Source organism: Dermacentor albipictus, chromosome 1 (assembly GCF_038994185.2).
Source record: "Dermacentor albipictus isolate Rhodes 1998 colony chromosome 1, USDA_Dalb.pri_finalv2, whole genome shotgun sequence".
Taxonomy (NCBI): Eukaryota; Metazoa; Arthropoda; class Arachnida; order Ixodida; family Ixodidae; genus Dermacentor; species Dermacentor albipictus.
In genome coordinates, this window is record NC_091821.1 from 154841066 (window position 1) to 154864160 (window position 23095).

Here is a 23095-nt window from a genome sequence, read left to right on the forward strand (position 1 = left end):
TAGCACACAAAGTCTTGAAAACGTCGTATTAAGGGATTCAACGTCTGAAACGGATTTTTGACCAAAATCGACGCATCAAAGACGTTCCAAACAAGATAGCTTAAAAATGAGGGGTGAATACGTTTTGATAACGTTGGAAGCCAGGCAGCTTAAAAACGAGGGGTGAAAACGTTTTGAAAACGGCTCAAGGCGCCACCGCCACGCCATAGCGCGTCAGCCTCTTTAGCGGCTTCTACAATATTCAACAACCCATCAACGCGATCCAACCTTGCGCAAGGTGGCGATACCGTCGTCAAATCATGTGACCAAGGTGTCCACGTGATTCGTGATGCCGGGCAGCCGGGCGAGCCGGGCATAGTCGCGTCGTCATGGCGTCGTCGCGTCACCGCACTCGCATTGCGCTATGGTGTGTTTGCGGCTGTTCTGAATGTGCTGCCGCTGCCCTTTGCTATGTAAGTGTTGCAGTGTTTTGCTGTCAAGAAAACGATATTCTGTGATCAGTTTGGGTTGTGCGATATGTTTGTGTGCTTTTTTTTGGAAATCAGTAGTGTTTTCAATTGTTATGTGACCAAGGCGACCACGTTATTCGTGAAGCCTGGCATAGTTGCGTTATCGCACTCGCATGTCACTAAGGTCTGTTTGCGACTGTTCTGAATGTGCTGCCGCTGCCCTTTGTCATGTAAGTGTTGCAGTGCTTTGCTGTCAAGAAAACGACATTCTGTGATTAGTTTGGGTTGTGCGATCTGTTTGAGCCGGGCATAATAGCGTTATCGCACTTACAATGCGCTGTGGTATGATAGCGGCTGTTCTGAATGTGCTGCCGCTGCCCTTTGTCATGTAAGTGTTGCAGGGTTTTGCCGTCAAGAAAACGACGTTCTGTGATTAGTTTGGGTTGTGCGATCTGTTTGTGTAGTTTAATTTGGAAATCAGTAGTGTTTTCAATTGGAGGGCGCGGAGTGGAGGGCACTAATCAGCTCTTCAAGTTCATTGTCATGTTATGTGAGGCGCCTTTTCACTGACGCTGTAATTAAGGCGTTAAGGGCAGTATAAGGATGAAAGTTAGAGGGACGAAACCGTGCCTGTGTGTCCCTAGCGTCGGGATCGGCCGCTATGCGTGATCCTAACAAGAAAGCATTTTGCAGAATGCGAAGAAAGGCGGCAAAATTTCTGTCTGTGCGCACCTTGCCGATCTCCGCAATAGAGCCGTCATCGTGGTATTTTAGTCTCCCGTTTAGCAAGAGTGTTGCAGACAAGGGAACTGGTTCAAACAGGCTTTTTTTAAATGATTCAGTACTAGTGCGGTATCCCAAAAGGTGATGTCAAGTGCTCGCCCTATTTTCTTCCCTCGCGCTACAGTGCACCATACCGTGCTTTTATCGTTTGCGCTTCAGGTTCTCGATTGTGTTTTCGCCCGCTTTACCCACGTGATGGGTATTTCATGGTATTACCGGGTACCACATGTGTCCATATATTGTGTCCAATATATGAAACGGCCAAATTCGATTTTATTTGACGCCTCAAATATGGTAGTAATGTACTGAGTCCCTTGTAGCTTTGTGCTTGTTATCAATTTTACTATTTGGCGAATGGATACAGCATGTACGCTGCCTCGCTTGTGGATACTGCATACGTGAGTCGAGTATGCCCTTGGTATAAAATAACTTGCATGCTTTAGGTAGTACGATTGCTTGCAGTTTGGGGCATGTGTCGGAATGTACGCTGTGCGCCCTTCGTGCTTTACTTAGTCAGCGGCCTGCCGAGTTCGTGCGGGTGCCATGTGTGCGCATGGAGTTCGCGAAGCGCTCTCGCAGTCTTTTTTTTTATATATATACATGTGTTCTGTTCGCGCGCTTCGCACAACAGGGCACGTCGCAGTTCTTTGTCCTTGTGCAACACATTTTCCTAGCGTACGTCTGTGCATTATTTGATACCGGTTTCACACGGGGCTCTTTTAGCCGCTATCCAGTCCGTTACAAATCGAATTTCTCGGTCGTGATTGGCTCCTTTGCGCAAGTTACGAGAGTGAGCCAGTCGCATCGATAATTTCGATCCGGATCGGGCTTGATCGCGATCGAGAGTGGTCGTGTGACACCGGTTTTACACATGGCTGCCACATAGGGAACACTTTAGGTTCAATGCTACTGAGTGAAGAGCAAGTGCATATATACGCCAGTGGTGGTATGTGGGCAAGACTTTCTGGTGAAGCCAATACTTGTGCATGCAAAACGTTTCAATTACCAGCGTAGTGCATCAATGTGTCTACTTCGACAAAATGGTGCACCAGTGCAGATATCTGAGCATACCTGTCCAGGGCAGCAAGTGTGTCTACATTGAAACCACTACCAGCATGTGCGGCAGTTCTATTTCCAGCAGCGGGACTGCACAATAATCAGCAGGGTGCTCTCAAGCTGTTTATCTATGAAGCTCTGCCTGGACTGTGTGCCAAATATTTTTGGACGTGAAAGTGGGGGTGAATTGGTAAACATCAGTGGAACTGTGCCTGGACTTTGTGGCAAATGTTTTTGGATGTGAAAGTGTGAGTGAACTGGCAAAGAATTTGCTCTGGGCTACATGTGTTAAGCGTTTTTCTCATTCAGAGTGCTTTTTTTTTACTCTAGGAGACTGGAGATGTGCGCAAAGTGTGACATGTCAGTGTGCTAATTAATGTGTTTGCTGGTTTGCAAATTATTCGTTGCAACTTTGTTTTTGCCAGAGAGGTACAACTTTGCCTCTTAAAGCGTAAAGGGCTTTTTAGATAAAACACTTACTATTTGTTATGACCATTGCTTCCTTTGTTACACAAATGCAGCTTCCAGTGCATTCCAGTTTATTTCCATGTTTATGTAAGTTTCTAAATGAGGCTTGCATGTTCATTTCTCACGTTCTGGAGTGGCAAGATGCAGCATTACTGTCTCATCGTTCGCTGTACTACAGTAGTGTTCACTTGTTCCACTGAATCCCCATGTTTAAGTATTCTGTACTAATTTCACTTTATTGCTTTTTTGTTGTATGGTTATTTTTTCTCGCCATTACCTTCTTTGATATATCCTAAAGGCAATATTTCCAATTTTGCATTGCTCCCATTTTTCTTATTTCTGTCACAGGATTGTTTTAAGATGGTATGCGGTGGTATTTCTTTTTGTGCTCTTTTCAAGCTTCTAGCTGATTAGTAACATTGCTTGGAGGCAGTTACCATCCGATTCATACTCTTGCATTTTTCAGTCTACTTCTTCCATTCGCTCCGATGTCACTTCTGCATAACTCTAGTCCATCCAATAGCACGTGCACTTTACTATGATAAATTAGACACTTTAGTACACTCCAGGTTTTTCTGTTCATTTTTGTATGTGTACTTGGAATTTTGTTTATGTGCTAGTGAATGTTCACTTTCGAGTTCATTACGAATCCTTTCTGCGACTTTTGTCATTGTTGATGTACTTTTACTTCTATTTGCATTTCTCACACAGTTTGTTCGAACCTTGCATAAACATTCATTTTAATAAAGTGTTTTTGCTTTGTCACAATGTTCTCATTTCATGCACTCTTGGCATGAAGGGCTTGGTCTGGCCACCTGCCAAGACGTGGCCATTTGTTCTTTGCAGGATGTCATTCCCATTGTGGTTGTAAGCATCATAGCTTACTAAAGGCGGTATTAAGGTTTTATTATTCCTAGCAAGCTCATTTTCGTGCGACTTGGTAGAGGATGCGCCGGCCATGCGGGGAACAGTGCTTGGCACTGCGCCATGGTTCTTACAGTCAGCACCGACGCTTCTACTCATCTGGAGCGCGATTGGAGATCATTGTTCGAAACGCCCGATCAGTTTCACCTCACGCGTTTGGCCTAGGCCGTGCCAACGGGTGCGGCTGGCGACGTCTGCGCGGCATAGGCCAGTCGCGTGAGGCGAAACTAAACGCGTGTTTTGAACAACGATGTCTAATCGCGCCCGTCACCCGCGAAAATTAGCTTCAGATGATCGTAAACCTTTCAAGACCGCTTCTAGACCAGCTTTTTGATAACGTCCTAAAAACGTTTAGAAATTGGTTACGAATAGTTTTGGCAAAGGGATTACTTGTGTCTTTCCCAATCCTATTTCTAGACCAGCTTTTCGAATACGTCTTGCAGACCTGTTCTAGATCGTCTCAAGAAAGTAATTAAGCCGGACATTAGCAGAAATATACGACGTTTTCCCGCCGAAGTTCTCTCATTCGTGTCTTCTTTAACCCGTTTTTATCGTCTTGGATAAACGCTACGAAAACGTTACGTATCTCTTTTGTGCTACCTGGGCCTAACTGCCCACGCCACTTGACCAAGAACAACTGCTGCGGCAAATCCAACGCTCTGTCTCGGCTCGGTTTCCACAGGGCGCGAGTTTTCGTTTTGCGCAGAAAACCGTAGCGCCGTTTATCGTGCGCCGTTTTACTCATCCATGGCAGTAAAGGGAAAGGGCGGTGATGGTGTATGCAACGTCACCACTGCCCGCTCGGGGGCGGGCGATTTATTGAATTGCGCTAAAGGTGTGCGGGCCCTTCAGACGCAATTTTCTCGTAAACTAAGTATTTCTTGGCACGAAACAGGCGCTGCGATGTTTCTGGGATGGTACTTCAGCAGTCCATGTCGACTTAAAATTTGCCTCTGGTATCCCTTTAAAGCAGCCCAGACGTCGGATCAGGAAATTGACAGCCCGAGAGAAGATTCTGTGTTTTCACTGCTGCTGTCGTTTAAAAACTATGTTGCCGTGTCGACTAAAGCGCAGATAATGCGTCTTTTTATTGACGAAGTGCTAGGGGCACTGCAGGCTAGTTTCGACAATACCTCCACTCGTAGTTTTACAGAAAGAAACCCGCAAAAGCACACGTAGAGTGCCGCACGAATAGTCGCGCGGCAGCGGTGGAACTTTTTTGTGATTTGCAAGCTTTTTTAACGCTTGGAAAAAACTGTTTTGTATCACGCACTGAGCAAAGCAACTGAAAGATGGATCGGGAATTTTTCATGATGGCCTAGATATTGCCGGTTGACAGTTTTGCTCTGATTATAATAATTGAGAAGTAAATTAATAACGAGTTATATGTAATGAGGCAAAATGCAAAAAAAAATAATAATCTGACCTGCTCCAAGCGACGGCAAAACAGCATTACTTCGGTTCTGTCCAGCTACGTGGCAGTCGCATATATTTAAATTCCGGCACAAGTTACGGTGGAAACCCTGTATATCTTACACCGTTAAAGATAGTAACGTGTACGTGCGCTTGAAAAACTTCAAAAAAAAAGCTGGGTGGATTGACCTCGGAGGAGGCGTGTGTGGGGGGGGAGGGGGGGGGGTACAAGTAATAACCAACTCCACCCGCCGACGGTGCGCTGCTGAAGGGGACCTATGGTCCTATAGTCCGTAGTACAGTAAGAACCAACTAGCCCAGCAACAAGTATTACTGAACCCCACCACTGTAAACAATTTGACAAATAAGAAAAAATGTGCCTTGTCTAGAAAGTGGCTATTCCAGCGACGTGAGCGCGTCAACAGCAATTGCCTATCTCAAGTCCCCGAACTAAGTGGTGCGCACTATTGCCCGCCTGTAGATAAGATTCGACTGCTCGAAACAACCTGGAATGGAAACCGTGGTCTGTATAGACTTGAGCATCGCTAGCGAATCGCGACCCAAATTTCAGCGATGCTGCTCATACGGCCACCCATGCCCACGAGTCCTCTGAGCATTTTCCATTACTCTGAGCCTTTTCTCAACAAAGACGTCTTTGCTGTCACTGAAAACTTCTGGTGTCCGGAACCGGCTTTCTGCTTCTGTGGTAAGTTGGCCTTGTAGTGGTTCTCGATCTCAGTAATAGAGTTTCATACAATAATTGCTAGAGGGAACTCTGGCGCTAGTTACTACGGAAGCTGCAATCGGGGCGGTTGAGCCAGCATGGGAATTATTGAAAGTACATGGATTTGTCTCAACTTCGTCCTTCTGGCTTCAAATGGTTCCGCGACCTTGTAAGTTCGTCACTTTCAACAAAGTACCTAATAGTGGAAGAAGAAATAAAATAGATTTCTTGCATCCCAGCATAGCGCAGGATGTAGAAGTGTCAGGCAAGGTAAAATGCAGTGATCATAGGCTAGTGAGGTCTAGGATTCACCTCAATATGAAGAGACAGAGAGGGTCCAATTGGTCAAGAAGAAACAGGCCAACCTATACGCAGTAAGGATAAAAGCAGACTAAGCTGGTGCTTGCAAATAAATATTCAGCCTTATAACAGAGGGATGAAGATGACATAGAGATAATAAGCGAAACCGTAGCTAGACTGGCTTCAGAAGCAGCAGTTGTAGTAGGAGGTAAGGCACCAAGGCAACCAGTAGGTAAGCTCTCCCAAGTAACGAAATACCTCATAAAGAAACGTCAAAGTTTGAAAGTGTCTAACTCAAGAGATCAGATAGAATTCGCGGAACTGTCAAAACTTAACAAGCAGAAAGTAAGAGATATTCGAAATTATAGCGTAAGAAAGACTGAGGAAGCAGTCAAAAGTGGACGCAGCATGAAAAACTGAGAAGAAAACTTGGCATAGGACAAACCAAGATGTATGCACTGAAATATAAGCAGGGTAATATCATCAGCAATTCCGAAGATATAGTAAAAGCAGCGGAAGAATTCTATACTGACCTGTTCAGTACCCAGAGCAGCCACGTAACCTCCATTCGGAGTAGTAATGAACAAGTCACAGAGGCTCCTTCTATAACTAGGGATGAAGCTAGAAGAGCCTTGCAAGACATGAAACGGGGAAGGCGGCAGGAGAAGACGGAATAACAGTCGATTTAATCAAAGATGGAGGAGACATCATGCTTGAAAAGCTTGCGGCCCTTTATACGAAATGTCTCACGGCTTCAAGGGTCCCATAAAACTGAAAGAATACCAACATTATACTGCACAAAAAAAGGGATACGTTAAAGAATTGAAAATTATAGACCCATTAGGCCTACTTCCAGTATTGTATAAAATATTCACGAAGGTAATTTCCAACAGAATAAGGACAACACTAGACTTCACTCAACCAAGAGAACAGGCTGGCTTCAGGAAGGGATACTCTACAATGGATTACATCCATGTCATCAATCAGGTAATCGAGAAATCTGCAGAGTACAATCAGCCTCTCTATATGGCTGTCATAGGTTACGAAAAGGCAGTTGATTCAGTAGAGATACCAGCAGTCATAGAGGCATTACATAATCAAGGAGTACATGAGGCTTAGGTAAATCTCTTCGACATAGATTCCACAGCTACCTTGATTCTCCACAAGAAAAGTAGGAAGATACCTATAAAGAAAGGGGTCAGGCAAGGAGACACAAACTCTCCAATGCTATTCACAGCATGTTTGGAAGAAGTATTCAAGCTATTGAACTGGGAATACTTAGGAGTGAGGATCAACAGCGAATATCTCGGCAACCTTCGGTTTGCAGATGACATTGTCCTGTTCAGCAACACTAGGGACGAGTCACAAACGATTGAGGACCTTTACAGAGAGAGAGAAAGTAACAGTAGGGTTGAAGATTAATATGCTGAAGACAAAGATAATGATCAATAGCCTGACAAGGGTACAAGAGTTCAAGATCGCCAGTCAGCCTCTAGAGTCTGTGAAGGAGTACGTTTACTCAGGTTAATTACTCAGAGGGGACCCTGATCATAAGAAGGAAACTTACAGAAGGATAAAAATTGGCTGTAGTGCATACGGCAGTAATAGTCAGATCCTGACTGGAAGTTTACAACTATCATTGAAAAGAAAGGTGCACTATCAATGCATTCTACCGGTGCTAATATATGGGGCAGAAACTTGGAGATTGACAAAGAAGCTCGAGAACAAGTTAAGGACCGTGCAAAGAGCGATGGAACGAAAAATGATAGGCGTAACGATAAGAGACGGGAACAGAACGGTGTGGATCCGAGAGCAAACGGGGATAGCCGATATACTAATTGACATTAACAGAAAATAAAAATGTAGCTGGGCAGGCCGTGTAATGCCTATTAAAATAGGTTAGATAACCGGCGGACCATTAGGGTTACAGAATGGGTGCCAAGGGAAGCGCAGTCGAGGACAACAGAAGAGTAGGTGGGATGATGAAATTAGGAGATTCGCAGGTGCAAGTTGGAATCCGTTGGCGCAGGACAGTGGTAATTGGAGATCGCAGGGAGAGGCTTTCGTCCTGCAGTGGACATAAAATAGGCTGCTGGTGATGATGATGACTGTGTAATAAGCAATTACATAAACATTAGGGCAGTTTTTTTTTTTACCTACACTGGCTGTGTAGCTAGGGTAGGAAGTCGGCACATTTTTTTACTTGGTGTAGAAAAGTGCAGCTCCGCCAACCTACACGAAGCCATTTTTTATAGATGTAGTGTAGCATGAAAACTATACACTTTCTGCACTTTGGTTTCGATGAGTGTAGGCAGCAGACTACAAACAAGCAGGCTGGCGTTGCAAAAGCGTGGCGCCATTTTGTCTGACTGTCGGCGCTGATATACCGACGATAGTGAATATTCGCAGCAAATACGGTAGCGAAAGGCTGGCGTGACCATGTGTCACAGAAAAAAGTGCGCTAATCTTCGAAGAAGGTAAAATCATCTTGCTCACCGATTGTGCGGGCTGTTTCAGACTCCGCGCTGTATTATACGCATTGAAAAGTTGTCCTTGTGCACTGCGTATTCGCGACGTATTTCGCTGTAGTTTGTCTATATTTGTTGATGAAAGGTAACGCGTCCATTGGCGTTTAGTTTCAGGCAAGGGCATATACACAGCCAGTAAGTGCGAAGTCTGGCGCTTTTCGTCTGCTGATGCAGAAGACGACGCGCTGTCTGCTCTGATTGGCTACAGCCCAGCGAGCAAAGTGAAGCACACGACGTCATAGCCTCTGCCTGGTACTACACTCGGCTACACGAGCCTGCACGAAGTGTAGGTAAAAAAAAAAAAACTGCCCTATCATTAAAATTGTCCGACTGAAGGATTCGAACACAGGACCAATAGTACAGAGGCCCGATATCGAAATCACTACCCCCCCCCCAAAAAAAAAAAAACGCCACGAACGCATGCGTCGACAAGCGCCCTTATGAATTTCGTGCGGGCAAGCCAGCGTGTTCAGAAGCTTGGCGCGTTTCAATTTGGCCATCTCGCCAGGTTGAGCCGCTGCACTTAGTAGCGAGTGCGCGCCTTCGCAGAGTATTCTGCACTTAGAAAAGTGTAGATCGCTTTGTAATTTAGGACCATGGAGCAAGGAAAAAGTTAGGAGGAGCATACCGCAACGCTATTGAAGTCAACCTGGTGGCCCAACGCGTGATTGCACGTCAAAGTGCGTGGTTGGTTTTTTCCGCTCTGCAGGCACAGCCACGCAGGACAGCCGAACAAACACGTACCGAATAAAAACTACTGGCATAGCTACAGGGAACCGAACGTCTCAGCAAATCTCGATTCTTGCTCCGTGATCTCGACGCAAGAGGTGACTTGTTGGGCCACCACTGTGACTTCACGGAGCGTTCGCTTGCCAAGGGTGGCTGCGTGGCGTAATGCTCCCTCCTATATTTTTATGCGAAGCATATTACGAGGGCTCAACCCAGCTCCTCAGGCGCGGCGGTGACCATGAAATCACGTGACACCGTGACGTCACGACAGAGGAGAAGTGGCTTTGGCTCAACTCTTGCAAGACGGGCTGGGTGGGAATCGAACCAGGGTCTCCGGAGTGTGGGACGGAGACGCTACCACTGAGCCACGAGTACAACGCTTCAAAGCGGTACAAAAGCGCCTCTAGTGAATGCGGTGTTGCCTTAGAAACGCGCTGTTTCTAAGGCGTGCGTCTCTTGCTCAGGCGCACATTTCGTTGCCGCGCCGAACGCTGCTTTGCTCGACGCTCACCGCGTCCAATGCGGGGCGCGTAGTCGCTGCCCTGTAGCCCATTGTCTTACACCCCTTGGCGGGTCGACGGGAACGCTGTCGCGTTCCACTCTTGAAGGCGAAGAAGTAATGCATGAGTTGTTTCTTCGTCTAGCCGAACCAAATATAGCCAAGCAACAGCAGTTCACCAGGCTAAACAGTGGTTCAACAACTAAAATAAAGGCTAGTATGCTTCGCATCCTGGGCTTAACCTTACCTAAGCCACAGCCATTTTTTCCTCCATGTTTAGGACAGTGAAGACAAATAAAACGTAATAAATAAAGCCACAAGAACATCTGAATCAACAAGTGCGAATATCAGACAAATCCATGTACTTCCCAATTCCCACGGTGGCTAAACGATCGCAGCGCCAGAGTTCTCTCTAGTAATTATTGTATGACATTCTATGATCTGAATAAATTCCCGCTGGCATTTTGAATGGACAGTCCCGGTTCCGCCGGATCCGGAACAACGTTTTAAGCAACAACTTCGCCGCAAAGCGAATTTGTGTTACTGCTTTGATCCACCGTGACAGCTCTTACAGCGAGGCTGCTACTGCGACTATAGTTACTGTAGAAGGCGTCCGCGCAATGTCCTTCCGGTTCAGGAACTGGTTAAACGAGACTGTCCTCTCAGAATATCGACGGGCACTTGTTGTGCCATGAGAGCCGGAAATAGGAATCCGGAACTCGAAGAGCAGCACCCGGGAAGACATCTTTGGCGGGAAAACGTTCCGAGACGGCTTAACCGAGCAAAGTTGTCATGGACGGTATCATGGTGGGTATTGTCATTGGGATAGAAGGTCGCACAAGTCTGCCTTAGTTTTTGTCACATTTTTGGCCGATTTCGGGAAGTGCGCTTATTACGAACGGCTCGGGTGCAACGAAAGAATTCCGAATGACGGCAATGTTTAGAAATCAGCATCATGGCTGCCTCGTCCCTGCCTGGTCGCCATGGTCTACCGGACGCCTGCAACCTGCCGACAACGCCACGCTGCTCAATAGTGACGCCGGTCGAGGTTGGAGAAACAGGCGTCGCAACAACGGTCGCTACAAACCCATGGGATCCCACAGCCCACGTAGGCCCCCAACCACGAGGGCACAGTTAAACGTTAGCACCGACTCTGCTTGTCGCACCGTTTTATTCATGAGGGACTGAAAACCAAAGTTTGTGCTTGCGTAAGTGATGACTCGTGATATTACCGAAAGGAGTGGGTTTTGTGGCGCCGGTTCTAAGTACCCTCTAGTTGTACGCCAGTAACGTACCGGGCGCAGTCGCGTCCAAGCTCTGACGCAGTGAGTATCTGAAGTGGTGAAAAAGCTGTTTTCGAGTTTTTTTTTTCACGGCAGAAAACGCCAAAAGTGGAGCGTTCGCTGGAGCAGCGGTACGGAAATAAATTTTGCTTTCATCTAGGCAAAACCGCTGCCGAGACGCTTGCCTTGGTTAAGGAGGCTTGTACAAAGACAACGCCCTGTCAAGGGCCCAGGTTTTCCCGTAGTTCAGTGAGTTAAACATAGGAAGGGAGACTGGAGCGATCTGGACGCCCTTCGACGAGTGGTTTGAACAAAAATGTGGCCGAAGTAAAAAATCCCCTGGGCTCCGACCTTCGTTTGAGAATCAGAATAATCGTTGAAGACCTCAACATGTGCAAAACAACGGTTCACAAAATTATTTCGGATAATTTGAACATCCGGAACGTTTGTTCGAAATTGGTGCCAAAAGTGTTCAATGATGAACAAAAACAACGACGATTTTTTTTTACGTTTCCCGTGAGATGTTTGTGCAGTTAGAAAGTGAACGGGACTATTTAGACGGCGTAATAACATGCGAAGAATCATGGTTGTTCCAGTAAGACCTCGAGCCAAAGTTCGGAGTGGCACACCGTTAACTCCCCGCGCCACAAGAAAACGAGCATGTTGAAGTCCAAGGTCAAGAAAAATATTAATTGTCTTTTTTTACAAGCGTGAGGTGGTCCACAAAGAATTCGTACCTCCGGGACGAACCGCGTCAAGGCCGTGTTCTACAAAGAAGTCCTCCAGCGCCTTCAGTGAGCCGCCAAACGGAAACAACCGGAGATTGCCGATCACTGGAAGCTCCACCACGATAACGCCCCAGACCACACCGCCTTCGTTGTGACCATCAACCTGGCCCGGATAGGGGTTGCAAACTTGCCGCAGCCACCGCGTACAGCCCCGATGTGAGCCCGGTAGACTTTCAAGCGAAGCTTGTATTGGCTCAAAAGTTTCGGTGGCGTTGTCGTGGTCACAAAAAAAAAACGTTGCTCCCAGAGCAGAACAGCGGCGCGCTGGAGCGTGAGTCATTAGCAAGGATTCCGGCTGCATAGGCGAGCGCTCACGCCACGCGCGCAACCAATCAGAACCGTTTCGCTTCTGCCGGGCAGGGAAAGGGTTTCGCGTGCGCTGCGCTGGCAGCGCTGGCTTCGTTTCCGTTCAGTTCAGTCTCGGAAAACGGATGGGACGGCCACGTGTTGTGCGTTTCCCTGATGAACAGGCAGCCTTCGACGAGCAGTGGTGAGAACTCGCCCGTGAAAGGGCTCGCCGTCGGCGCGCTTATCCAGCCGTTAGAGCCATTTCGTGCGCGCTGCGCCGGCTTCGTTTCCGTTCAGTTCAGTCTCGGAAAACGGATGGGTCGTCCACGCGTTGTGCGTTCCCCCGAGGAACAGGCAGCCTTCGACGAGCGGCGGCGAGAACTCGCCCGTGAAAGGGCTCGCTGTCGGCGCGCCGATTCAGCCGTTAGAGCCGCCGGAGCCCAGGCAATCCGACAGCAACGAGATCCCTATAGCTGAGGGAGCGGGAGGCCGAAGCAATCCGGCAACGTTACCTGTGGGTTTCTTAACCGTGACGAAGGTCAGGTGCACGTAGGACAAGCTTCGCTTATCCCCATTTTCCGGTAGGGGAAGGGTTGCTCATTTTTCCTTTTCCCAAAGCTCAAGAGAAGCCTGAAATGTCACCATTTAGACGATATTCCGCCATCCAACGGGGTGTCACAGAATCTTTGAATGAGGTTACGGCAGCTGACTCTCGGGGAGCTTTTGCAGCGTGGGAATCGCGTAGGCAGCGGTGTATAGATGCCCAAGGAGACTATTTTGAAGGATTTTAGTAATATGTACCGATCGGATCAATAAGTTTTTACCATAGCCAGTCTCATTAGTTTACTGACAAACCCTGTATGCGACCCCATCTTTCGAGACGATAATTTATGTATGTATGTCGGTATAGCTCTCCGCTTCAATGAACATAAGTGCGCGCTATGCGGCACATGTTCCGTACATCGGTCCACGGGAGAAAACAGAGTCCAGAATGAAGACAGTTACGCAGTACATATCACCAGTGCCATGATGCACGAGCCGGCATACACAAAATACACCGATATCTCTCGCCGAAAGGGCCAAAAGCTTCACATATCAATTGAGACTCTGGCCTCGACCGCCATTTCATCTTTGCTACTGCTTCCAAGGACTGCATCTCTATACAGGATGTACACGAGGCCCACCTTCACGGCGTCTTCAGAGGCGTCCCGGAAAGCATCGCAGCGCTGAGCCGAGCCCGTAGCCGTAGCCCCTGGGTCCCAGGTGCCGTCGGTGGCAGGGCTCGCAGTAGAGCTCTCCGCCATCCGATCGGTAGGAGCCCGAGGCCAGCCGCTGCTCGCACGCACGGCATCGGAAGCAGCGCACGTGGTACACGCGCCCGGCGGTGCCGACCTGCACGCGTTCCCGAGGCGGGGAACGTCATGGCGCGGTAGGAGGCAGTGGGTTCCCTCAATTCCCTCAATTAAATTCCCTCAATTTAAATAAATGCGCCAGTCGCCAATGTCAGTGCTAGGACTAGCAATAGAAGCGCACAAATCTTTCTCTTCGTGTGTCAGAGCCCCACGCGCTGACGAAGCCGAAGAAAAATGAGCGATGTTGGCTTATGCTGCCGTGCTTTCCGAAACTCACCCAGCCGTGTCATCACATCATCACAGTTTCGCTGTGTTTCTATAGGTACAGACACTCTCCTGACTTCTGCCCATATTATTCGACGTGCAGGAAACTTTGGTCTCTGCACGTTTGCTGCAAAATGCAATATGTTGAAGTGTACAGCGAATACATTTGTGAATAAACATGAATGGACAGTGAATAAATTAAAGTTGTATGTTTTATTTCCTGTGGATTATTTCTTGGAACCTTTGGAAAGAGTGTATAGTTAACTCTGACCGAGAAGTAACGCCCTTGCGGATGTGTAGTGTTCAGCGTTGAGCAGGTGATCGATGTCCTGAATTTCGATTGGCGCCAGACTGAGCACAACGGGGACATTTGTTGCTACGTGGCGAGGGAACGATGACTTAGCTGAACAATTTGCGAACCGTTATTCATTTGTAGCAGGCGTTAGGGCTCTCTGTCGGCTGGCGACGTAAGTATACTTACAATTAACAGAGCTGATAATGAAAGGAACGACAGCGGCGCTTACGTATAGCCTGCACTTCGCTTTGCTTGGCGACTGGAGTGAGGAGGTTAGTGGAATACTACGAGTCTGTCGTGGTCAGTGCTTGTACTGGCGCCTCCGCTTCAGTGGCACTGCTTGTGCGCACCACTTCCACGTGGCGGTGACGCTGCTAATGCGCACGGTTTCTGATGTGTCAGGACAAGATGGGGCTCACTCTCGTCACTCGTACACACGAAAGGGGGGGGGGCGGATGGGGGGGGCGGCAGCTTCCTCTGTTTGCAAATTCGAAAATAGAAGGTGGTCTGAGGTCTGCGTCATCATCAAAAACGGCTCATCTCCTGCCGCTCGTACCAAATAAATGAGCGAAGTTCAAGCATACGAAGTTCACAAGAGAGAACACTGTGCAGGGTCTGTAAACCACGCCGAAAGTGATTGGGGCTGCGGCGGAGGTCAGAGTTTGGGTTAAGGGAAAGTGAACTGCTAACTGCGGTGTTCACTCTCCCTTCTAGGTGCTATACTCTCGTTCATTACTTGACTTTACCCGGAGAAATTATTTACGGTTATCACTCGGGTAATTATGCCAACTCATAACCTGTTGGGAGTGAAGGCGACAACTTAAGCGCGTGTGGCTGGCTGCTGGACGGCCCACCTGCCTCTCGGCGAAGTAGACGACGTCGCGGCAACGTGCGCAGACCTCTCCGCCGCCGTAGCCGAGGCCGGAGCTGCGCGGGCTGGGGCCAGCTTGGCTGGGCGTGCACGCCGTAACTAGGCTCCACGAACCCGACGAGCACGTGCTGGGCGCCGGGGAGCACCTGCGCGCGGCAATCCCGGAGTGCGCCGCAAATGGGGTTACTGCTGCGCGCAAAGCGCGGGACATACATGAAAAAACACACAGTGTGCGAACATTTGCTGCCAGTTGAAGTTACAGATAATGCAATGATTAGGTTTTCAATGTTTTTTGCCGATTCGTTCTGTATATTTAAGGAACTGCACGCGATCATGCCCACGTCTCATGTGGCCCGCTTCTCTCCGCGCGGGTGTGAAACGTGACCAACCACCCAGTACCGTACAGAGACAGGGCTTACCTTGATGGCGCCAGGCCCGGCGACAGCACCAGTACCTCGTTGTAGCATGCGGCGCAGTAAAGATCCTGGCCCAGCGGTCGGCTCGCTGGACGGCCGCATGCCGCGCACGGAGGCTTCGGGCCCTGACCGGCCGCCCTGCGCGCATGTTTTCCCGTTCATATCCTGTCTCTCCCTGCGGAATCGTCTGTGGTTAGCGTCATCTCGGGGTCCCTGCAGGGCTCGGCGCTGGACTCACAGTTGTATTTTGCTTTTGTTGATGGGAAGCAAGGATACCAATGTGTAAGCAATGGGAAGCAAATATTCCAAAATAGCACACTTTAAATCATCCGTAACGTGCTTGTGTGCAGACAGTTTAGTGTGATCAAATATATTTTGCTAATGAGCAACCTCCTTTATCTTTTAGCTATCCTTGTAACATTGTTTCACTTGCAATGGCCACGCAAATACTTGGATGTTATCATTACACAAAATATGTCCTGTTCCAATCATGTAGGTTACATTTGCCTAATAGGAACTAAAGAAACTTCGTTTATATTTATATTGCAATTCGTTAGCAACCACGAGTGATAAGTGATACTGCATAAATCAGTAATCCGATCTATTGCTACAAAAATGCGTCTTGCATTTGGAATCTACACAAACAATCTGATACTGACGCGCTAAATGCCATAATATATATTTTTTTAAGTATGCGTGTTACGCGTTGTCGCTTCGACCGTGGTTTCTCTTACAGCTGCCCTTAGTGAACTTGACGTACCCATTCAACAAGGCGGTATGTCGAATCTCGATTCCAGACACCGCTTGTATAACCTCGTTTCTTGTTTTTGTTGTTGTTGTTGTTGTTGTTGTTGGTGGTGGTGGTGGTGGTGGTGGTGGTGGTGTGCGTGCGTGCGTGCGTGCGTGTGTGTGTGTGTGCGTGTGTGTGTGTGTGTGTGTGTGTGTGTGTGTGTGTGTGTGTGTGTGTGTGTGTGTGTGTGTGTGTGTGTGTGTGTGTGTGTGTGTGTGTGTGTGTGTGTGTTTTAGGTTACTAAATACCAACTAGAGTTTCCATGCCTTGAACAATGTTGCCGTTTTATCCGCGCGCTGACATTTTCATCGTTTTTCTCCCCTAGCTGCACTGATTACGATGACGCATCACCTGGTGCAGCTCGCTCATTATCACTATGTTATTGGATTCCATAGGAGGCACATAAGTGCTTGTTTTATTTTGCCTTGTTTCTTGCTTAAATTATGAAATTTGCTTCTTTACTTATTGTATCGATGTTATAATTGGCATTTTTATGGCCTTATCCGACTGGTGCAATAACCTCAAAGGGGGTACAATATGTATAAACGGACGAACTAGCAGAAGTAGCTAAATAAATCCGCAAACAAATAAATGAATAGGGAGAAATTAATAAACAACGACGAGGCTACATCCGCTGCGACATGTTTTAGCTCAGAATTGCACAGCGAAATTACGCACTGGAAACGCGAACTATCCTGCCGTTATGCTCTCGTGTAATCTGTTCTCAGCCTCTGATCCATGCGGTAGCTGCATGAGCTTGAGTTGACATCACTCTCACAAGAGATCACACCGTTGAGTAGGGGATTAGTTGATTAAAGCTGAGTTATGTCTCAAACACGCAGCCCGTAAAGGGCCTCTCCGCAGTGTATATACAATGTCCTGTCTGTACGCTACCGCTATGCACCGTATGCATCTCTCGAGCCTACCTCTCCCACTACTCGATAACAGCGCAGTTATAACCAGAGGTACCTATTCACGTGACCCTATAGCTGACGGAATACTGGTTTCTGCAGGGCTTCACCAGCGCGTGCAACGAACTGCTTATACGGAAAGGTTCCTTACGGTACCGCTGAAGGTGCGGCATTCACTGCAAGCACGGGATAAGAAACGAACCTTCCGAGATTTTTTTTTTCTTCACGGCACACTGACATCGTGGAAAAGCACTGCGCGAGATAGATGCTTCGCGAGGCACTGCCGTTGGACAGGGACAGTGCTGGGGCACTGTTCGTTGTCTTGTTACGCTTTACGCAGAACAAGCTGCGAGTTTCATCGATCCGGCCCGTCTCGCACGTTATCGCTTATACAGTGCAGACTCTCTTGCCTATACATTTAGCGCAACAAAGCATTTGCGACCTGGCAGCTATACTATAAATACATCTCGTCGCGCAGCCGTGATTACGCAATCGGTGCAAGGTAGCCGCGCGGGCGTCTTCGTGAGCGGCTCGGGCCGATGAGCGGAGGCGATGAAGCACGTCCATGTCTCTCACTTTTTTTTTTTTGTTCTCCCTCTCTGCCACCGTCTGTCAGGCAATGCGCAGCGTAAATAACGCGGCTTCTATTTTTGTCTCCGCCCTCGAACGCGGTCACGGATACACAGTCAGCGACGTGCACGCCACTCACTGTGCCCAAACAGGTACCGCGTCCCATCTCGACCGCCGCGCCACATCCTTTATCAGGAGACAATAACAGCTTCGATGCTGCATTTCAGGCTGGAACGTACAGTCGCGGACAGAATAAAATGGATCACGGGATCTCCGAAAACGTTCAATTCTCGAGCAGCCTGTAGCATGTAACCAGTAAAACTGTCCACGACATCGTTGCATATTCTAGTCGAGGTCCAAAATGAAAATACTAAATTGCGTTTGAGGTTGCGGAGATATTCAGCTTTTTCTTAGATGTGATGGTCCATAATATTCTGTCCGTGACTGTACGTGGCTTGCTCTCCTCCGAGTCCTCTTCGTAGGCCGTTTATTGTAAGTGTGACCATTGAAGCCAACTTGACCTTAGGCGCGTTGAGGAATCGTGAGAAATGGTAAATGAGTCCCAAGAGCACGTCTGGCCGCCATCTTAGGTGCGTTTCAACCATGGGGTAAAAACAAAATATAGGAGGGAGCATTACCTCAGGCGGCCAGCCTTGGCAAGCGAGCGCTCCATGAAGCGACAATGGTGGCCCAGCACGTGACCTTTTGCGTCGAGATCACGGAGCAAGAATCAATATTTGCTGAGGCGTTCGGTTCCCAGTAGCTGTGCAAGTAGTTTTTATTCCGTGCGCACTTGTTCAGCTGCCCTGCCGTGACTCTGCTTGTGCGGGAACACTGAAACCAAACGCGCACTTTGACGTGCGATCACGTGTTGGGCCACCAGGTTTGGCTTCAGTCGCGTTGCGGTGTGCTCCATCCTATCTTTTTCCTCCCTCCATGGTTTCAAGCTCTTGCGATCTTTCGGCGCTTCTTTTGCGACAGGATGCATCCTCACTTTAAATCACCATTTGGCCGGCTTCGTTGAACGGGAGGATAGAGTGAATCGACGAACGCATCGACGAAGAAACAAAACGAATAAAAGGGGCAGCGTGCGCGCGCATGGCCGGCCGAGCATTGGGACATCAGCGACACACGCAGCGCCAGGCTTGACTGTCCACTACAGGCATAATAGAAAACCTGCGCGCTTTAAGCCATGACGTCACGGTGAAGGCTGAGAGCCCGTACTCTTCAATGAGGCCCGAGGCGGTGCTTAACGAAGTCATTTTGTGAGGGCACTGGCCTTCCTGATTTCTTGTTGTCATTATATGATAACAATGCCTATATGACTGCAAGCGTTGAACCGCGACGACGTGGCGTACGTGTGTGACGTCGCGATTAAACGAGTGCTGTCAGATAGGTATTGCATTTATGTGACGTCGCAGTTCAGCGCGCGCCGTCATACAATGACTGCAAAAAGCAAAAAGGCAGTCAAAAGATTGACCTCTGCCTGACCGCCGTCAAATGCCGCAAGTATAGCGAATGGACAAATATGTAAGAGAATTATTTCTGCACAAACGAAATGGACGAGAGTTTGTTATGGTACATATAGTCGTTGGAACGAAACAGCACACACGAACTTTCATTTTTATCGCGTTTTTGTGCGCTGTTCTACAGCGAAGCTGTATTTGGCTTCTTCCCAGCGTATCGATATCCGAAGCAACAGAAGCTTGATGTGGGCGAGTTGGTTTTGCATGCTTGAAGAAAAGAGCGCTACGAAGACGCGGACTAAAAGAGGAACATCTACGACGGACAAGGCGCATTGTCCGTCGTACATGTTCCTCTTTAGTCCGCGTCTTCGTAGCGCTCTTTTCTTCAAGTATCGATATCCGTAGACCAAAAAAAAACGTGGACCGACCCCGAAGATAGTTCAATACCGGGCCAACCCGGGGCGGAGGTGAAGCAGGCTTCAAGCACTCCGCCAACTTGCAAAAGTAAGTCTAATATCTTGGGTCCAAATACAACCCGTGTGAGATCTTAATCTGATAAGAACAGATACTATGACCCACGTCGGCCATGTCTAGTTTCCACCGTCCTCTCTTTGTCAGCATTCCAACCGCTTGCGCATCTACATTCTTTTCCTTCCACTCTCCCGTGGTGTCTAGTTTCCTCCGGCTCCTCGGTGCGACGGTCCCGTCGTCCACGCGAATGTATGTAAAAATTACGGTAAATGAGTCCGTACCTCTGTTCAAAATTCCGTGTCACCTTTTTGTCGTATGCTAAACAGCTTCGGTGGCCATCCACTTTTACAGAGTGGAATAGCTCATGATTTTTGTTGTTGTTGTTGTTCTAGCGAGCACAATTATTTTTTCGGTAGACAGGGAACCTACAGCCGGCATCTCGGAACAAAAAAATTAAGAATCTACAGGGTCTCTTAAGATCTCTCTTAAGAGGTGAATGGCGAAAGCCTACTCTTCCTCCTCTTACCCTTCGCTTCTTTCTCTTTGCCTCTTCTCTGTATCTTTTTTTTTCTTTTAGTTATTACTGCTCACTACTAAGCATTTTAGTCATCTGTAATCAATTGTGGTCATTACAGGCAGTCGTTAGACATGTCGGTCATATCCTAGTTATTAGTAGTCATTACAAGTCATTTCAGTCATTATTAGTCATTACTGGTCATTACTAAGCATATTTAGCCATTTCTAATGAATTGAAGTCGTTACAAGTTGTCGTTAGACAAGTTGGTCCTTTCGTAGCCATTTGTAGTAATTACAAGTCATTTCAGTCATTATTAGACATTACTGGTCATTACTAAGCATTTCAGTCAAAGACGCATTTACGTGTCACCTGTATATGGACTAAAACCAATAAAACCGGGTTTTGAACTCGACCGGTTGTCCTTACACATATATGAACACGAGTAGGCTATAGCTAGTGTGCTGCAAAAGTCGCACAGGGATGCACTTCGTCCGCCCGACGGCGCACCAAACCTTTGCGTTTATGCATCAAAACTTCATAATCAGCCGGACACGAAGAGAGGAAAAGGTCCGCATGATTTGTGTGTGTGCGCGTGTACGCTTCTGCGTGCGCTGATTTACCAGTCTTAACGCGTATAGCAGACACTTGCAGAAAAAGAGAGAGAGAGAGACTGATTTAGCGTTTGTGATATCTACTGACCGTGCAGCCTACAAGGTGAAAACGGTGTACCAGAAATGATTGCAGCACATACGGGTGTACCCGAGTGTCATTCTGTGCAACAGACGACGCCTAAAACAGGGAATGTAGAGCTGGCTTTCGTTTGCGAGTCAGCTTTTCAAAAATAATTTTCACGCAGTCGTTTGCCGACCGTGAACGTTATAAATGATGACACTTTGCACAAAGCGTCTTCTACCGATGGGCATTCCAGCAGCGCAGATCGCCACACCACAGCCGTTTTATATATAGTACGCCTAGTGGTGCGGCGATCCGGGGTGCTGGATCGCATAGCCACATGGCAGATGCGATGTCATCAGAAATGCTTTACGCGTTTTTCGCACGCATTAATTACTTTATGGTGTAATTTATCTGTGTTGAGCAGCTGCGGTAATTACACCAAGCAGACAAAGAGGTCCCAAGTTTCGTTTGCGTTGATAACATCCGCGCCATCTTTTGACTAAAAAAATTAAATTCTAGGGTTTTGCGTGCCACAACCGCAGTCTGATTATGAGCCGTGCCGTAGTAAGGGACTGCGGGTTAAATTTTGACCACCTGGGCTTCTTTTAACGTGCACCTAGATCTAAGTACACGGGCTTCTTTTGCATTTCACTCCCCGTTGAAATTGCGGCCGCCGCGGCCTGAATCGAACCCGCGACTCGGAGCTCAGCAGCGCGACGCCATAGCCAGTATACGACTACCGCAATATTTTGATGGCCCAAATGTACGGCAAGGAGGCGAGCAATGACAGTGACCCTCAGCCACAGAGAGCTCGCTGTTCGTATATATAGCGACGGGGTGGATCGCGCAGACGCGCAGGTATGTCGGCCTGCACGGCACATGATCATCGTGGCTCCCAGACGCAGTAATAGCGGCGGTGGCGAAATGTCCGCGGCTGGCGGCGCAGTTGCGCAAACCGGGGCGGCCGATATTCGGGGTCGGCCAAAAGCCGTCCGGTCGGCACGTAGGGACGCGCGGGCAGGAAACCCGAGCCGGCCGCGCTCGCATAGAGGACCGCCTCTGCGCACGTGCCGGCACGCGGACGACTCAAAACCAACGTCGGGGGCTATTTTGGTGTAGCCGTCTCCACCAATGCTCGCCGACCGGTGCGCTTTTTTGCATGCGTGACGCCACATCGGCGCGCGCAGCTGCGCGATATTCATCAGTTGTCGCCCATCCGGCCAGCACCATCCAATACGCACCGCGCGGGCTGCTACGCAATATAGAGGCCACCAACAGTAATTTGCTGCGTGGCAACCACCATAAGTGAACGAAGGGACTCCCGACTGACTGCGGTCATTGCAAGTATGCAGCACTGCAGCAGCCGATGCTCGTTTTGCGCTCCAATTCGTAACGTCACTGGCAGTTTTCTCCGTTTTTGAATGTATACCTATGTACTACAAGTCTTTTCAGCGCCGCGTACCGCTGCAACCTTCGAAATTATTTAGTATTAGCTACCAAAATATCGCCACTGTTTCGTCGGGACGATCATCAGTCACAATTCGTCGGAAGCGTGACTCCTGCTCGTTCAAACGGTCACACATGAATCAGAGATCGAAGCGTTCTCTAATAAACATTTTGAAAGGAATGGTAAAGTTTCAAAAGCATGAGTGACGTGGACTTGATTGATGGGATACTGTTGCGGGGTGCTATGGATTTAATTTTGTCTCAGAGAACAGCCGGGGTGGGAGCAGCCTTGCATGCGCCATAGTCTCGCACATTGTTGGACCCCTTCTCAAACAATCTCTAGTCCATGCTCTGAGACAAAATTGAGCACCAAGCGGAGTACAAAAAGAAAACAGGAAAAAAATTCACCGACGATTACGATACTCCCCAATTCGAAATTCGAGCGCAGCTCTATACGCGTTTTCATTTCGCGATATATTGGCTGGTTTCGACAATCTGTCTCGTGCGGCACGTTGCAAACAGAGCCAAGTATGGCGCGACTGTCTCCCGTACGTGGGTGACGCATGGGCGCGATTCACAGCATCCGCCGCAGAGAGACCTCCGCTCATGCAGCGCATTGTTTCCGTATATGGTACCAGTGGCGTCATCGATGAACAGACGATGCGTGCTACTCTGACGCCATCTCGTAGCCATCGTCGCCGCAGAGCCCGTGTTGTGCGGCACTGAGCTTTTCTTCTCACGCTTTCATCATACCCTCCTCCTCTGCTTTCCTCCTCGCTATCGCCGTCTTTCATTCCCCGCTACGCTCCACGTTCGCTC

At 48.3% G+C, this 23095-nt stretch overlaps 1 protein-coding gene and 1 pseudogene across 1 annotated transcript in view; both read right to left on the reverse strand.

The window, feature by feature from the left end:
- LOC139050963 (cysteine and glycine-rich protein 1-like) overlaps positions 1–23095 on the reverse strand; it is a 36435-nt gene that overhangs the window by 5561 nt on the left and 7779 nt on the right. The window contains exons 2-4 of the mRNA XM_070527878.1: positions 15434–15568; positions 14998–15160; positions 13417–13624 (exon numbers count right to left, since the gene is read on the reverse strand). Coding sequence (XP_070383979.1) covers positions 13430–13624; positions 14998–15160; positions 15434–15568 — 493 coding nt within the window. The 3' untranslated portion in view covers positions 13417–13429. The remainder of the gene's footprint in view (positions 1–13416; positions 13625–14997; positions 15161–15433; positions 15569–23095) is intronic.
- Positions 19581–19755, reverse strand: LOC139055031 (U2 spliceosomal RNA; annotated as a pseudogene).